The 19,363-nt window shown below is 40.1% G+C and overlaps 1 protein-coding gene across 1 annotated transcript in view; it reads left to right on the top strand.

Annotated features, from left to right (window-relative positions):
* Positions 1–1,040: 1,040 nt before the first annotated feature.
* Positions 1,041–19,363, top strand: part of ppp2r2bb (protein phosphatase 2, regulatory subunit B, beta b) — a 62,448-nt gene continuing 44,125 nt past the window's right edge. The window contains exon 1 of the mRNA XM_026941512.3: positions 1,041–1,785. Coding sequence (XP_026797313.1) covers positions 1,707–1,785 — 79 coding nt within the window. The 5' untranslated portion in view covers positions 1,041–1,706. The remainder of the gene's footprint in view (positions 1,786–19,363) is intronic.

Consider the following 19,363-nt stretch of genomic DNA (forward strand, 5'->3'; position numbering starts at 1 on the left):
CCCACATGGACAGCCTAAAGTTACATGAGATTACTGTGGATGGTACCACTTAGAAACCATCAAGATGGCTTCAGACTGCAATTGATAAGAACAGTTTTACTACAATAGCTTAGGACTACAATTGCTATAATAGCTTTAGGACTGCAATTGCCACGAACAGTTTTGCACTCAAGTCTCCATCAGTGAACAACTGATAACTTCAACAAAATAGACTTCATGTGTAAACTATAACGAATTTCATTGTTACACAATTGCACTATTAGACCATATAGTTTACAGTTATAGAAGGGATTTATTTATAATTGCACTATCTGGTGTCACCCAGATGAGGATGTGTTCCCTTTTCAATCTAGTTCCTTTCAAGATTTTTTCCTCATATTGTCTCAGGGAGTTTTTCCTTGCCACCGTCACCTCTGGCTTGCTCATTAGGAATAAATTCATAAATTTAAAATTTATATCCTGAATTTATATATTTCTATAAAGCCGCTTTGTGACAGTGTCCATTGTTAAAATAAAAATTAATCGAATCTATGCAGGACTGTGAGCTTATTTCTTTACTTCACAAATTGAGCTCATGTAATGATTCCTGAATTAGCATTAATAAACATTACCCAAAAATCTAGATAACCAGAACCTGAAGTCGTAGTACACTAAGGCTACATTCACACAGCAGACAAAAGTAGCCCACAATCTGATTATTATTTTTTTTCTTAAAATGTGACTTGTCAAATTTGTTACCTGTATGGCTGGGTGAACAGCAAAAAACACACTGAATCTGATACGTGGCAGTGCAACGATCATAATTCATGCGACTTTTACGTCAATCCAACTAGACATTCGTATAAGTTCGTGCTACCGGGAAGGAAAGATGGAGGATAATAGTGAAGAAGGATTTCAGAGGTAGGATAGTGAGGTAACGGACCTCAAATCTGTTCCCTTTTAAGTCTGGTTCCTCTCAAGGTTTGATGTTGCTGTACAAGCAAAATCAGAAGGCACATATCGCAACTGCTCTGTGTTTGATGAGATCTCAAAAGAAATGGCCGAACGCGGCCATAGAAGAACCCGGCTGCAGTGCCAGAAGTTAAAAGTTTTAAAAACAAAATTTAAAGAAACTAAGGACGCGAACCAAAGAAGTGGCCGAATAACGCGCCGTTTTTTAAAGCGAGCTTGAACGCATCACGTGATACATTGTTCCTTTGCGCATGCGGGTCAGTTTAAGAGAGTGATCTGTTCAGACTAATGCCAGCCAGGTATAGGCCACATTGAGAACACAGTGTAAACAGCCTAACAAAAAACAAAAAGAAATCGGATTCGGGCCACTTTTGACTGCTGTGTGAACGTAGCCTAAAACCAGCCCTCTGCCTATCCGCAACATTTCCTAACTTCTGACACAGTAAGTATGCGAGCAGTGACGAAGCAGGTGCTAGTGCTGAAACCAGCCCGTCTCGCGCTTACCGCCCTCACTTCGAAGCACCGCCCCCCTTCTCTTCCCGCCCTCCCTTTCCACCATAAATCCTCTCCCACCGGCCTCGCTACTGAAATAAGACGTACTCGCGTCTGCTGGAGAGTGGAGGAATCAGTATGGTTCACCGCAGCGCCGTTTCTCCTCCCTCGGACGCTCCATGTACACATGAACCGAGGCTGAAGAAAGGAATAAGCTTCTCACAGTTGTGTGTCTGAGCAGGAGTGATGCGCGCGCTAAAAAGATGAAATGCTTCTCCCGGTACCTGCCTTACATCTTCCGTCCTCCGAGCAGCATCCTTTCTTCCAGCTGTCACACTGAAGGTAACAACTCAACAACTGTACAATGTGTACAGCTAGCTAGCTGTGTGTTCCCTGCCTCTGTGTGTGTGTGTGTCTGTGTCTGTGTGTGTGTGTGTGTGTGAAGTGTTCTGTAAACCAGCACACGCTGCTTGCCTGTGTGTACAGCTAGCTAGCTGTGTTTATGTGTATATGTAGGCTATACCCTAAGTACTAGAAAGCAAGCTTTAAAAAAGAGTGACTTTATCAGCAATGAGAACCTTACATGATGATATGAAAAACTCCAGCGTCATGCTTTCCTCCTCCTCATTACATTATTAATGTTCTTTCATGTGGTGTTGATGGAGCACACATACAACGAGTCACACTACCTAATGAAAATAAACACACAGATAGACAGATAAATGACGAATGGAAATAGCTACAGCATAAAAACAGATGTAAACATGCATACAGACACATAGACCTACATATGTTTGGCTAACAAGAAACACTGTAATACACAAGTGTGTAAGAAATCCTCCTGTCTCATATACTTACTTCTTTCACAAAAAGATAGATGAAGCTGAATGCAAAAGATTGGATCTCCCATGGACAAAAAGAAAAGTGTAAAACAAATCCAAGACAAAAGCAACAAAAGTGAACATAGGCTAAATTAAAATTATTGAAAAGAATGAAAAGCTTATAGGAAACTGTTCGCCATGACTCTCAAGTCTCCAGACCTGATATGAAGTAGGCAGACGTAAAGAAGTATGGACAAACATTGGCTGATCAATCAATATGTCAAGAAGCAAATGGGGCAAGTTTTTCAGAGGATATGAAAGAAGTTGGAGGCAGTTGGGCAAGACATTAGAGTTTTTTTAAATATCACATTTAGAAATGAAAATGCAAACGTTTGAATTATTTTTTACTAACATTTGTATTTGGCCACTTTTGTTACATAATAATAAAGAAACATCTGTCAACTTTACCACACTAAATGCATTGTTGCTATAAATAAAATTTGTTATAAATTAAAATTACTTTTGTCATAAGAGTATGCGCACTTTTACAGTCAATTGTATATGGCTAGATAAACGATAGATAATTAATAGATAATAGTTAATAATTAATAGGTATGGTTAATCGATAGAAAGACAGACCCAAATGTACAGATACTAGTGAATGCTTTTAAAATACTCACATAAAAATGGCCTCTTTGGTGGGGAAATTACAAGTGCCACTTGTTTAATTTGTTCAATACCTTTCAATGCCAAGGATATACACTAAAAGTGAAATGAGTAATGAAGTAAAATTTTCAGTGTATTATTAGGGTAATGTAGCTTTAACCTTATTAATCTCACTCGCAGTTGGGGACAGTTTGACGTGTCAAGTGCTCTCAGTTTTCCTCTAAATGAAGCAGGTCCAGTTTGGTAGCACTTTTAATTAGGGGTAGGCCATATGTCAAAAAAATATCATATGATTCTCAAAGGCATTTCTACAATACACAATACGTATCATGATATATAACTGCCAGCAATATACTAGTGCTGCATTTAAAAAAACTATTATAAATAATAATGCATTGGTGTATTATTAATAAAATATTTTGTAAATTTTATGTTTAAAATATAACATTTTAGTTCTAAAATTATAAAACTAATTTCTTTATAACTTTTAAAAAATTATACTTTTTTACATTTTACAATTTTAAAGATTGAGTACAAAATATTAACATCACATCAGTCTTTTTCTATCTTCAGTGAACATCTAGTTGGATTGTAGTTATTAAAATTAAAATAATTAAACAAAAATATGACAGTATTCATGATATCTCTGAAAAGCATATTGTGACATAATGTATTACAATATTGATATTATATCATACCGCCCACCCCAATTTTAATTCCCTGCTCCATGCTGAAAGAGCTGCTGATGTTCAGGGTCAGGAGTGAGCCTGTCTCTGACTTCTGTACTAGGTTCACTGACAGATTAAGGCCTTTAACAAAATTTTGAATTGCCCAGATTAGGTTCCTGTGACCTCGCAGAAAGAGTATATTGCCAGACGTTACATTCATTCATTTGCTAACTGCTTTATCCTGGACCAGTTTTAGTGAATCCAGAGCCTATCCCAGGAACACACCCAGGATGGCATGCCAGTCCATTTCAGATCACCCACATATATTCATACACTCATTCACCCTTCGGGGCAATTTAACATAGCCAGTTCACCTACTAACATGTTTTTAGATAGTGGGAGCAGAACCCAGAGGGAACCCATGGGCACATGTGGAAGACATGTGAAATTTGTCACACACAGTAACCTGAGCTCAGGATTGAACCATGGAGCCTGGAACTGTCTGGCAGCAACACGTCCCACTGCACCACACTGCTGTCCCAGATGTTACGTAGTATAATCATTAAGTCAAGATAACCATTTTGTAACCATTTGTATGATTTATGTAACGATCAAAATGTACTGTGTAGTGAGTTATGGATGGGGGCCAAGCTTTTTATACACTGTTGTTAACAGGTAACTTTTATATTGGCCAAAAAGAGCAAGATGGTGTTTTTTAGAAGCTGCATGGTTGTGTCCACTAGAGACATTTATTCATTTATATTTAATAAACTTTGATGAAATATGATGGACAGTCCAAATGAGGACGTGACAGGTTGAGAAAGAGAAACAGCAATAATATACACAGATTAGCCGTAACATTAAAACCATCTGCCTAATATTGTATAGGTCCCCCATGTGCTGCCAAAACAGCTCTGACCCATTGAGTAGTGGACTCCACAAGACCTCTGAAGGTGTGCTGTGGTATCCTGCACCAAGACGTTAGCAGGAGATCCTATAATTCTTGTAAGTTGTGAGGTGGGGCCTCCATCCCACAGATGCTTGATTGGATTGAGATCTGAGGAATTTGGAGGACAAGTCAACACTTTGGATTCTTTGACATGTTCCAAACCATTCCTGAACAATTTTTGCATTTTCGCATTATCCTGCTGAAAGAGGCCACTGTCATTAGGGAATACCTTTGCCATGAGGGGGTGTACTTGGTCTGCAACAATGTTGAGGTAGGTGGTACATGTCAAAGTAACATCTACATGAATGCCAGGACCCAAGGTTTCCCAGCAGAACATTGCCCAGAGCATCACACTGCCTCCGCCTGCTTGTCTTGTTCCTATAGTGTATCCCGGTGCCATTGCTTCCCCAGGTAAGTGACTCACACGCACCCGGCCGTCCACATGATGTAAAATGAGATGTGATTCAGCAGACCAGGCCACCTTCTTCCATTGCTTCATGGTCCAGTTCTGATGCTCACGTGCCTATTGTAGGCGCTTTCGGTGGTAGGCAGGGGTCAGCATGGGCACTTTGACCGGTCCACGGCTACGCAGCCCCATACGCAGCAAGCTGCGATGCATTGTGTGATACCTTTCTATCATAGCCAGCATTAACTTTTTTAAGCAATTTGTGCTACAATAGCTCTTCTGTGGGATCGGACTAGATGGGCTAGTTATATTTTTAATGACCAGCTTCAGAGTTTTTTACCAAGTCACAGAATGTGGGGATTAATGTGCCTAGAACAGTAAAGGAAACAAATTCAGGCAATACCTAGTGTTAAGACTGTTACCATAGCTTTAAATCTTTAAATGAGCTCTCACAAGCACTCGCACCTGAATGTTTCCTTTTCATGTGCTGATTCTGCCAGGCTAATTCAGATTTGCATTACACCAAATTTACATTTACATTTTCATTTGGATGTAGCTACTTACTATAATTTATTTTTTACTATAAAAAGTGCTTTGAGGATAGATTTTATTGATGCCACACCACATTGAGAAAGTACAGCACCCTGTCTGGCAATTAGGTTTGAATTATTTTACTGTTTTTGAATGAATTTAATGATTAAATTTGTTACACTTGTTGAATATTTTTTGCAACCCTACAGGAGACACAAGCTTTTTATTCCTCACCTTTTCACAGAATAGAAATGGGTTACAGTGTGTTATATATTGTTATATTTGTGTTATGGTAACGGAGGTCTTTTGTTGTGACATTTACTCGCATGAGCGGATATAAGGCAAGTGTGCGCAAGCATTTCAGTACGGAACGAGACCTAAGCGCACATGGTTGTAGCGTCCAACGTTCATGGTTTTCAAAGGTTAGAGAGATTTAGCTCCTGGTTTGAATGGAGAACAAGGTACGAATATAGACTTCCTGTTATCTGTTAGATTTGTGTGATTGTTTGGAGTTGTTCTGTAGTAAGTTGTTCTGTTGTTTATGTTATTTGATCTTTGCTAATAAGTTTATTTATGTGTATTTGGTTTGATGTATGTTTGTTTCAAAGTTTATTTATTTTGGTATTTTGTTTTCTTTTTTGTACAAGCTCTTACATTGATTCTCACTGAGTTACGGCTGCATTCTACATTCTACAACGATGATCTTATCTGTGACGGCTTTCAATAAAGTGTGGGAATCATCAGTCGGAGGGTCTATCCTTTTTTAAGCCAGGGAGCTACACAGTGCATTAAAATGTAGATTTGTATCATATAATAGTAGCATTAAAATTACATTTCAAATGTTTTCACGACATGTATGCTTCTTATTAAACTTTAGATTAGATAATAAATAGCTTCCCATAAGAAACTCATTCGTGTATAATTTTAAGGCCATTCAGTTCAAGTGACTCATCAATTAGGCTTATAACTATAATAGCTAGATATTACCTATATCAGTGATAGTTGTTCTTGGTTATAGTGATCTCTATTATGTTATTAGTAAATAACAATAATAAAATCACAGTTTTGCTGCCTGTATATCGTAAATCTTCAGGGGTTTCCACACTCCACTTTGAAAACAATGGATATAATCAGCATATACAGTATTAAATAAAGATCATAGGTCAGCCTTCACTAAACCAGTTTACATGGTGTAACTAACATTAAAAAAGCAACTTTTATGGAAAGATCCTATGGTCAGGGTGGAGACAGGTTTTGTAGCTGTAGCTTTTGCTACAGTTTTAGATGCTTGTTTTTCTTGGCTTTTCCAGTGCTGTTTGTCTGTCAGTCTCTGTCTTCTGCTCAGGCACGATCGATCAGCTCATAAAGGCTTCGGTTTCATTTGCTGCTGTACCTTTGTTTTGATGCCAGCCTGCTGTCTGGAAGCTGCAGGCTTTAAGTGATGAGAGTGGGTGGGCTGGTTTTCCCCAAGCCTAGAAAGAGTTCTGTAGGAACATGATAGAGATAATAAAGCCATGCAGTGTGGTTGGTGTCGGGGGGATTTGGGGAGAGAAGGAGGGAGGGTGAGCGAGAGGGTGAGCGAGAGAGTAGAGGTTATGAAATTACCACATCAGTGTATTTTGTTCTCCCTGTTGCTCCACAAAAATGTAGCCTTAATTCACAAGAGATGAATTTGTGAATTGAGTGAAAAGAGATAGCGAGCTAGAGAAAGAGAGTTTGCTGGATTCTAAGTCACTGTTGTAACTATTAATTTGGAGATTGTAAGAAGCCTTCTGTTTCTATAATTCTGGCAGAACTACTAAAGAAATGGAAACTAACACAGCTTAGCAGTATGTCACTGGGTTGAATTTTAGTGGTGATGGCATAATGTTTTTGGGTTGCCTGTCCGTCTGTCCACCTGTGCGTCCATCCGAAATTCTCATTAGCATGATATCTCAAGAATGAGTTGAATGTCTGTAGGATTTATATGGAATTACCATTGTAATTACCAGCTGATGAACTGCTTAGATTTTGGAATTGAGCCAAACAGGATCAAGGTCACAGCAAGGTCAAATGGTTCTTCAATAGCTTCCTTCCTGTTTCAAGTATATGTAAAGGGTATTTCTGGCATATAAATTAATAAGAAGAAGGACTAGACTTGTGGCGAAACCTTTTTCATTAGACTTGGCGGTCTAATATCTCTTTGGTTAATGGTTTTGTACATTACCTACAATGCTGCTCAATAGCCCACTGTTAGTGTCACCAGTAGGAATTCATCTCTGCCTAAAGCATCCAGTGCAGCAGCTCTTTAATACATTTCTCTGTCCAACTCTCACCTTCCCAATGTATACTCTGGTGCAAACACATTGCGTTCCAAAATTTCAACTGCCATAATACTTGATGTGTCAAAGATCAGTAAGTAGCCAAGCCCAGTTTTTTTTTTTTTTCAATATCATGTCCCTTAACTCACCGCAAATGTGTTGTATAGCTGTTGTATGGAACTTGGAGTCCACGTTGGAGTTTCGTTGTCTCCTCTACTTCTACTATGGATTTCGCAGTAATATGGCATTCAAGCTCACTGAAAAATGGTGAGTGAGGAAAAAAACTATTGCTTTTTTTGTTTTTAGGAGCTGACCTAACCTGACAGTTATCACTTATTTTTGATATTGTTGAAAATTTTTCTCCTATTAAACTCCAACACTGGGGAAAAAAAAAAAAAAAAAAGATATTTTAGCAAGTGAAAATACACTATACAGCCCAAAGTTTGTGGACCCCTGACCATCACACACACTTGTATGTGCTTTTTGAACATCCCATTCCAGAGTTAGTCCCCCTTTGTTGTTTTAATACTCTTCACTCCTTTAGGAAGGCTTTCCACTAGTTTTTGGAGCATGGCTATTGGGATTTGTGCTCATTCAGCCATAAGATCTGGTGAGGTAATGTCTTTCTAGAAGGCCTGGGATGCAGTCAGCGTTATCTGCCAATAGAATAAGAAAAAAATAGGCTTGAAATGAGTGAAAAATTAAAAATACCACACCAACCAACAAATTAGCACCATAATTGCATGCATATCTTTTTTAAAAGGTGTTGGTGAAGAGGTTACTAAAGAACCACTGTTTAATTAAGTGACTGCACAATTTCAAATTGATTTCTTGATGTTAATATAGGCATTTGTAGTCACAGATTACTGATTTGGAGTTGTGTGCTGTACAAACCAGAGAACTGTTCTGTGAGTCTTAACTCTTCAGTTCCACAGCAAGGGATCAGGCATGTAAAAGGACTGGAACTGCAGTAAGGTGAGGTGGATAGGGATAAAGAAAACAGATATAGTAGGTTGTTTTTTCCCTTGCATGCACACAAGCTGTGTAGTTAACTGTGGCAATATGGGGTTAAGAACATGTTACATAGGAAAGAGAATATAGCAGGTGAGATAGGCAGAGAGAGTGATGTTAAAGGATAAAGAAACCAGGACCATAGTCAATGTATAACCCGGCTGACTCCTGTAGTTTTTCGATACACAATCATTTCAAATTTTACCAATTTTTTTCTTTCTTCTACCCAGACATATTTTTGGGTATATATCAAGTTATTTTCAGAGAACACTGTAGAAGTACTGTATTAGATGCATAATAAGACACAGTTTCTCTCAAGACATTTACTATGTAGTCAGCCACTACATTGTGTTTCACTGCTGTAAAAAGTCTTGTCGTGTTGTGAAATGCCAGTTTATCAGTGGTTGAATTTAGGTCACAGGTATTGATTTTTAAAATGAAATATGATGCACTATTGCAACCTTATTTGGTATAACGATTTCTGGCTCTCAGGGCCACTGCTGAAATTAGTCACCTAAACATAGACATTTTCTACTTAAACTGCAGCAAGGCACTGACTTGTGTTTTCACACTGTGAAAGGACCACACAAAACACAGTAACTACTAATACATATATTTGTAACAGCTTAACAATTTTTATTTTAATGCTAAGGGAACACAGAAATTTGTCAGTTGTCTTTAAAAAACAAGTTCATGTTTGTCTGTATAGAACAGTAAGTTTGAATTTATTTATAAAATCAATACTTATCATATTTGTATGTTTTATTATTATATTTGTATGTGGAGAATTGCATTCTCATATGCAAAACTCCACCATTCAGGTATTTTGTCATGTTTAATAAATTTTCTTCTACAAAGTTGATGCCTTCATGAAGCCACTGCCCACAATGCCACTACTGGCATCTCTGTTACATGGAGGGCACAAAATTATTGTAATTCTGTCACCGTTTCATTTTAATTAAATGATGGCTCACTTTATTTGATGGTCATTGTGTACACATTCTTCTCTGATGAATGCTCTTGGTCTTCAGAGAATACTTTATGTAGATTTAAGTAGACTGATGGTGTATGTAAGGTCTCAAGGTTTCAATTCTAGCAAATGAGCAAGGTTGTCACCTGCACACCCCTGTGAGCACTCCTTGTCCAATCAGAAATCCCTGTTCATTATGTAAAGCCCCTCTCCTTCATCTGTCCCCATGACCTGTTAATTAAAGTTACTTTGATATGCCATGGCATAATTTTACAGTTAAATTTCTATTGTAATTCATGTATTGTTGGCACTAGTGTGTATTAGTTGTAGGAGGTTTTGTACTGTACCATGATTCCATTGTCCTCTTTTATGTATTGTCAGGTCAACTCCAGTATCCTCAGAGATCTCCGCTTTCCAGAACATACCGTGGCCTACAAACATGGCCGCCCTGGGCTACACTTCCCAAAGCACACGAACTCCATCATGTTCACAGTCACTAGACTTTTAATCATACACATCTGTTGCCATTCACACCCAATGTATAAATAGGACTCACCATCATCCATCACCTTACCAAGCTGTTCATTAAGTGTACTGATATGTTGGTTTTTTATGTCGCTTGCTATCTGGTTTTGGATTTGCCCTGTTTGTGTGGTTTATCACCTGATCGTTTTTTGATTACGCCTTCTGCCTTATGATTTGGATTTGTCTGCCAGTTCTTACAATAAACTCGAACTGCATTTGCATCCGCTTCAGCCTACCTTTCATGACAGATTACTTTGCCGCTACCATGGATGCAGCAGGAGAGCATGACTGGTGGCCCCCGATAGAAGCACAAGGGCAACTGGTAGGCGGACAGCAACAATGCTTTGCAGATCTGGACGCTAAGGTGAATCTGATTTCGCAGGCACACTGCTGCCACACTGCACCCGCTGACACTTGCAGCTAGCTCACTAATCCCCCGGCCAGACAAATATGCAGGTGAAACCTCCCCTTGTAAAGGCTTTCTGCTGCTCAGAGCCTGAGCCCCAAGATCCTCACGGAGAGACAAGCTGACTCTGGACTCCTTGACTGATCTCACCATCCTCCTGGATCACCTGCTTCACAACAGAATGCCTCCAATGAAAAACAAGAGCTCACTGGGGCTAAGCAGCAATTCCGAACCCATGCAACTGGGCCGTGCCAGTTAAAGGTGATTGGGAGAAGTGTTGCAGAGAACAACGGTGCTTCTACTGTGTCCATTCTGACCACTTTGTGGGACAGTGTCCCCTCTGTGCCCAGCCCTCAGCCAAGCCAAGCCCAACGGTTGCTGATAACTTCTCCAACCAAGAAACCGTAAACAGATTAAACATCCCGACTCAACGTATACAACACCCCCTAGGTATCCATGCCATTGACAGAGGACCCATCGGCGATGGTGCTATCACACTTTGCACACAGTCCCTCCTCCTCTAAGTCAGCATGCTGCATCAGGAGCTCAATTCTTTCCTCGTCTCTGTGACCACAAAGCACTCCATCATCCTGGGGCTCCTGTGGATTCAAATTACATCACTGTTACGACCACTGTCTCAGAGTGCCTCAGCTGCTAATGGCATCGACCAAAGTAGAAAGTCCAGAGAGTCACACACTTCTCAATAACCCCTATGAATGAACACTTCCCAAAGATCATTTTAGTAAGATTAAAGCTAGTGGTCTACCACCTCACCGCCCCTATGTGCGATTGAGCTTCTGCCCAGGGCCACCCCAAATCACAACAGAATTTACCCTAACTGAATGCATGCCATGGAGGAATACATTCAGGAAGCATTGGAACAGGGGTACATCTGTCCATCCACATCTCCCACCTCAGGAGGCTTCTTTTTTGTGGAGAAAAAAGGGGGTGGTCTCAGACCCTGTATAGATTATCAAGGGCTTAATCAAGTAACCGTCAAGTACTTGTACCCACTGCCACTGGTTCCCACAGCCCTCGAACAAGCGCGTTCAGCTCAAAGATTCACAAAACTTGAACTCAGAAGCGCATATATTCTGGTACAGATTCGGGAGTGAGACGAGTGGAAAACGGCTTTTAGCACCACCTCTGGCCACTACAAGTATTGTGGTGACAGTGACATTCTACGAGACATGTTAGGAAAATTTGTCATAGCTTACATCAATGGCATCTTGATCTACTCTCTCTACCTCAAGACTGATGTCCGCCATGTCCACCAAGTTCTTGAACGCCTATTGCAAAACCAACTATTTATTACAGGAGAAAAATGTGAAGTGAAGTGAAGTGACTTGTGGCCAAATATGGTGACCCATACTCGGAATTCGTGCTCTGCATTTAACCCATCCAAGTGCACACACACGGTAGTGAACACACACACACCGTGAACACACACCCGGAGCAGTGGGCAGCCTTTTTTGCTGCGGCGCCCGGGGAGCAGTAGGGGGTTCGGTGCCTTGCTCAAGGGTCTCACCTCAGTGGTGATATAGAGGGTGGGAGAGTCCGGTTGCAAGTCCGACTCTCTATCCATTAGGCCACCACTGCCCCATGATAATTCCACATGTGCATGATTTCCTTCCTGGGATATATCATCAGCCCGGGAGGAGTAACAATGGACCAGGCTAAGGCGTCTGCCATCACTGAGTGGCCCACACTCAAAACTGTAAAAGATTTGCAGAGATTTCTTTTATAGATGTTTCTGCAAAGGATGCAGCTTGATAGCCCATCCATTGATGTTGCGCCTCAAGAAGGGAGCCAAACAGCTGGCAGGGAACAACACAGCTGAGGAGGCCCTCAACAAGCTCAAGACCTCTTTTACCACAGCCCCGATTCTCAAGCATCCAAACCCATCTCAACTTTTCATAGTGGCGGTAGATGCCTCTGAGATGGGCGTAGGAGCAGTTCTATCACAGAGGTTTGGTGACAAGCCCATGACCTTTTTTTCCCAAGAAGCTGTCCCCCCGCCAAAGAGAACTATGACATTGGGAACAGAGAACTACTGGCCATTTATCTAGCGTATGAGGAATGGCATCATTGGCTGGAGGTGCCCACACATCCTTTCACCATATTCACCAACCATAAAAACCTTGAGTACATCTGAATCCTCGCCAAGCCCGATGGGCCCTGTTCTTTGCCTGATTTCACTTCAACCTCTCATATAAACTCAGTTCCAAGAACACTAATGTGGACTCTCTGTCTGCCTGTACGCAGCCCAAAAAAGGATAGTGAGGAGCACAACCTTCCCTCCCTCGATGAAGAACACACTCATTTTGTTAATGAAGTGATAGTGATAGTGAAGTGACTTGTGGCTAAGTATGGTGACCCATACTTGGAATTTGTGCTCTGCATTTTACCCATCTAAGTGCACACACCGTAGTGAACACACACACCCGGAGCAGTGGGCAGCCTTTTTTGCTGCGGCGCCTGGGGAGCAGTTTTGGGGGTTCGGTGCCTTGCTCAAGGGTCTCACCTCAGTCGTGGTATTGAGGGTGGGAGAGAGCACTGGTCATTCACTCCCCCCACCTACAATCCCTGCCAGACCTGAGACTTGAACCCACTGAGACTTGAACCCACAACCTTCAGGTTCATCTTCGGGTTGCAAGTCTGACTCTCTATCCATTAGGCCACGACTGCCCCCTGTTGAAGGTATGCAGTGAGCTTCCTAAATTTCAACCCAGGAGGCAGCCATAGTGCACAGTAAATGGGATTTAAGGGAAGAAAGCATCTTTTAACCTGTGTTTTAATGTGCTTGTGCAATCACTTCCTTTACTGAATGAGATAATCTGTATTTAGACCCTTTATTGTGCTCCCCAAAGCACATATAGCTGATCAGTGACCTGTCAGCTGGCGGTTACTTCCACATAGGGCTTGAGAGTCCTCACTGGACCCATGTCTTGCCTGGCAACATTCTCATCTGCAGGAATGCTGCAGCATTGTGACATGTTCAAACTCCACTGCCCAGTGCAAACACTGCATGCTGACTGATAGTGTATGTAATTCACTATCTTGTCTGGACATAATGATTTGTCATTTTAAACACTCACTGTCCACTTTAATAGGAACACATATACACCTACACATTCATGCAGTTATCCAATCATTCAATCATGTGGCAGCAGCACAATGCATAAAATCATGCAGATATACAGTTGAGGTCAAAAGTTTACATCCCCTTTTCAGAATCTGCAAAATGTTCATTATTTTACCAAAATAAGAGGGATCATACAAAATGCACATTATTGTTTATTTAGTGCTGAACTGAATAAGATATTTTACATAAAAGATGTTTACATATTATTTCACATAAAAGATGTTTACATTTAGTCCACAAGAGAAAATAATAGCTGAATTTATAAAAATCACCCCGTTCAAAAGTTTACATCCCCTTGATTCTTAATACTGTGTTGTTACCTGAATGATCCACAGCTGTGTTTTTTTGTTTAGTGATAGTTGTTCCTGAGTCCCTTGTTTGTCCTGAACAGTTAAACTGCCTGCTGTTCTTCAGAAAAATCCTTCAGGTCCCACAAATTCTTTGGTTTTCCAGCATTTTTGTGTATTTGAACCCTTTCCAACAATGACTGTATGATTTTGAGATCCATCTTTTCACACTGAGGACAACTGAGGGACTCGTATGCAACTATTACAGAGGGTTCAAATGCACACTGATGCTCCAGAAGGAAAAACCATGCATTAAGAGCTGGGGGGTGAAAACTTTTGAACAGAATGGAGATGTGTACATTTTTCTTATTTTGCCTAAATATCGTATTTTTTCACTTAGTACTGCCCTTCAGAGGCTACAGAAGATAGTTACATGTTTCCCAGAAGAAAAAATAAGTTAAATTTACCCTGATCTTCAAATTCAAAAAGTTTTCACCCCCCGGCTCTTAATGCATGGTTTTTCCTTCTGGAGCATCAGTGTGCGTTTGAACCCTCTGTAATAGTTGCATATGAGTCCCTCAGTTGTCCTCAGTGTGAAAAGATGGATCTCAAAATCATATAGTCATGGGGAAAAATGAGATCTCTGTGACTTTAACCATGCCATGATTGTTGGTGCCAGATGGGCTGGTTTGAGTATGGTGAGAAAAACAAAAAACATCCTGTGTGTGGAGGGTCTGCAGGCTGAAACACCTTGTTGATGAGAGAGATCAGAGGAGAATAACCAGAATGGTTGCTGTTGTAGCCCATCCACCTCAAGGTCCGATGTTTTGTGCATGCTTTTGCATGCAAGGTCCGATGTTTTGAGTTGCTTTTCTGCTCACCACGGTTGTAAACAGTGATTGTTTGAGTTACTTTGGACTTTGTGGCAGCTTGAACCAATCTGGCTATTTTCCTCTGACCTCTCTTACCAACAAGGCATTTTCACTCACAGAACTGTCACTCACTCATTGTTTTTTGTTTTTTGCAGCATTTGTAAAAGAGTGTAAACTCTTTTCTTTTCCCAGTTGCTTACCAAAGATGTAATCCCTATAGGTGAGCAGGAAGAGACAGAGTGATTCAATTCAATTCAATTTTATTTGTATACCGCTTTTAACAATGGACATTGTCACAAAACAGCTTTACAGAAATAAATGGATTCACAAAAAAAAATATATTGTACATATGTGAATTTATCCCTAATGAGTAAGCCAGAGGCGACGGTGGCAAGGAAAAACTCCCTGAGATGATATGAGGAAGAAACCGTGAGAGGAACCAGGCTCAAAAGGGAACCCATCCTCATCTGGGCGCAACAGATAAATTATAAATAAATCCCTTCTATTATTGTGTACTATATGGACAAATAGTGCAATTGTGCAACCAATAAATTCATCTCAGTTGTTGCAAGAAGTCCGGTTGGTTAAAATCTATCCACTGTCCACCGATGGAGTCCTGAGTACGAAGGTGTTCGTGGCAAGTGCAGCCTCAAAGCCACTACAGCAATCGCAGTCCCAGGCCATTACAATACAGCTCCCAATATGTGATCCCCAAGCCATCTCCACAGCCCCCTGGTGGGACTATCCCCAGCAAACCGTCCATATAGGGCCGCTCCCAGCAGCAGCGAGCGAACTCAACCAATGAGAACTCCAACCAGAAGTAGGGCATCGGGATGGGTCAAGCAGCGAGGAGGCGCAGAAGGGGCATCAGGATGGGTCAAGCAGCAAGGAGGAGCAGAAGGGGTCAGGATCTCTGGCATCTCAGAAGTAGCATGTGTAGCTCGACAGAGAGTGAGGGGGAGAGAGAGAGAGAGAGAGAGATTGTTAGGTAAGCTTTTGTCCTCTAATGGTTAAGGACAATGTACTTTGTGTGCAGAGTGCAAGCAGGGACTCCGGCAGGACTAGCTATGACAGCATAACTAAAAGGGAGAGCCAGACGCTAACACAGACATGAGGGCACCCTGGGACATAAGTCAGCCAGCCACTCCACCATCGATATTGATAGTGATAGCCACTCCACCGTCGATATTGATAGTGATATTGAGCTTGCTGGAATATATAACAGTACAGCTTTTCAGGCAGCAAGAAAAAATACTTTTGTCTCAGATCATACACTCATTTTTGCTTTGTAGCAGCCAGGTTGCTCCACCTGCTTGCTGCTCCACCTGTATCACTTTGTGTGCAAGCAGTCACTCATTAAAACTGAATGGGGGGTGATTTTCAACTCCTGTGTGAAATCTCATTTACATAGGAACATATTTCTAGCTGTCACAACTTCAATCAGCTTTCAGCTCTACTTAAGTTATTAGTCATGCCCTCACCTCACATTTAACCCCAACATATGGAGCAAAAATAAAGATGCTGGCCACACAAAACAACCAATAGACAAAGATTTGGAGCTGTTCAATTTTGTGAAATTCTTGTTGAGTGCATATACAAATGTAGCATAATGTAAAATGGTAGTAAAATGTTAATAAATTGAGAGAAATACTAAAAAAATTTCCATAAGCACTTAGATGAATCTTTAGAAATGTAAGCTGGGGAGCTCTTCATTTGGTTGACATTATCACAGCTCAGTTGTGTCAGATGCAAGGCTTTGTAGCAAGACCTACCGTGCTTAAATAATTCACTGAAAGCACTATGCAGTGTCTGTATGATAGGTGTATTTTAAAATTGCATTATTTGGAATATCAGATGAAGCATGGCCTGACCAGTGAACTTCAACCTCATTTGGGATTATTTTGTATATTAAAAATTTATTAGATACTCATCTGCACACATACTTGCCTCTGGTAGTAAGTTGGCTTTACTTTTAACTGCAAGAGTGTACACAGAAAAGTGACTGTGATTTCCTCATACAACAGCTTTGCTTTCGGTTAAAAACAGAGCAGCTTCTTTGTTGGTGCAGTTTGGGATTGCATAATATGGCTACAGTGAAAATCACAATTATTTTACTCAGCAAATAATGGTTATTTATCATTAGTACTTAGCCAATTCAGGAAAAAAAATAGTCATTGTCATTATCATTGATAATTTATCAAATTATAATTTTTAAATGAAAATGAAAAGACATTTCTTTCACATTGTGCAATATAAATATATATTCTTTCATATGGGTAAGATTCTAATCAGGATTTAAAAAGTTTGATTGTGAAGACTTATTATAACCATATATTCTGCCATTGTCAGTACAATGTTGCGAAGGACGCCAGTACCACATAGAAATCATTTACGCTTCAAAGAGAGCAGCTATCAGTGTGTCTAAGTATAGAGCCTGCAATCTCACATGATTTATTTATATCACTGTATACCCCGGAAATATCGCAGACACCAGTGTTTAATGCTTAATGACAGTGTTCACTGTTGAGGTAAGCTCCTACCTATTTAGCAGAGAACAGCATTTTTTTCCATGTTACTCCATTTAGAAAGATAACAAGACCAGGCAATGTGTTTGAATCACCCACCTTCACAGCAGTTAGCCCATCTTTAAGGCCTGCCAGTGTGAGATAGCCAGTTAATGTCATACTTTGTGTAATAGTAAATGTTTTTATTACTACTTTTTTAATTACTACTTATTACTACTATTACTGCTCTGAGATGCAGAGGCAAAACAGTAAACCAAATATCTAAAGTTTACTGATAATTGTAGTGCCATTTTTTGCTTTTGTTCCAGACTGCTAGGCAATTTCCTTCTAAACTAGTGGAACCATGTATCAAAGTCATCACCAGTGTTCATTCTGATGGTGTACCTTACAACACTCATAAATAGTGCTAATACCATACTTTATTTAGACTGAGAATAAGCTTTTTAGGCAATCAAGGATGAAAAATCACTCAAGGTGCTGATATTGTAGACATTTGAATGTACCAATCACTCAACACCTTAATATATTCTATTGAGTGTGAGGAGCATTCACAATGGAAATAGAACTACAGAGCCTTGAGAGCTTTGAGATGAAGCAACATTCATACTGTATCTGGCAAAAGTAGATGGTGAACTGTATGTTGCCTTTTCACAAATGTCTGCAAGTGACATTCCTCTTTGTTCATAGTTGACCTCTGTTCCCCAGCACAGATACTGCATGGAGACCAATAACGCCTGCAGTTTGCATACTTGCTGGCCATAGTGCTGCCTAGTAAAAATGCTGTCTAAATCAAAAGCCACTTTATTTCAGCATCTTTTGGTTTATTTTACAAGTTCCCCAAACTGTTTTGCACCAAATTTACAACCCCTGGCAAAAATTATGGAATCACCACACTTAGAAGATATTTACCCAGCTTTTTTACTTGATAGCAAACAAACAAATCACAGATATGACACAAAAAAGGTTTTGTTCAATAGCTTAACATTCTGGTTTGTGAAATATACATAAAAAAAATTCAAGGACATTTTTTTTTATTAATGGCATGTCTTTTTCCAAATCAAGTAGAGGAAAAAATTATGAAATCACTCAATGTTGAGGAAAAAATTATGGAATCATCAACAAAAAAACCACAATTAATACTTTGTTGCTCCTCCTCTGGCTTTTATTCTTTGAGGCATAGACCTCACTAATGAAAAACAATATTCCCCATCAATCTGGTTCCAACTTTCTCAAATAGCAGTTGACAGATCAGCTTTGCAGGGTGGAGCCTTAACATGGACCAGTTTTTTTACTTTCCACCATAAATTTTCAATTGGATTGAGATCCGGACTGTTTGCTGGCCATGTCATTGAGTTGATATACCTTTCCTGAAAAAAAGCTTTAAAACTGTTTGCTCTGTGGCAAGATGCATTGTCATCCTGAAAAATTATTTCATCATCACCAAACCTATTTTCTATGGATGGAATGAGAAAATGTCCAAATTTTCACTGTACAACTGTGCATTGACTGCTGAGGTAATGACTGCCATCTCCCCTGGTCCTTTACCTGACATGCAACCCAATATCATAAATGAGTTGGGAAATTTGACTGATTCAGGCAGTCATCTTTATATGTTTTGTTAGAATGGCACAAGACAAAAGTTCCAGCATCAACTCCTTGGCCAATGCAGATTCATGATTCATCACTGAATTTCACTTTCATCCAATCATCCACACTCCATGATTGCTTCTCCTTAGCCCACTGTAACCTTGTTTTCTTCTGTTTTGGTGTTAGTGCTGGTTTTCTTTTGGCTTTTCTATATGTAAATCTCATTTCATTCAGCCGGTTTCTTACAGTTC

The sequence above is a fragment of the Pangasianodon hypophthalmus genome, chromosome 15 (genome assembly GCF_027358585.1).
Source record: "Pangasianodon hypophthalmus isolate fPanHyp1 chromosome 15, fPanHyp1.pri, whole genome shotgun sequence".
Classification (NCBI taxonomy): domain Eukaryota; kingdom Metazoa; phylum Chordata; class Actinopteri; order Siluriformes; family Pangasiidae; genus Pangasianodon; species Pangasianodon hypophthalmus.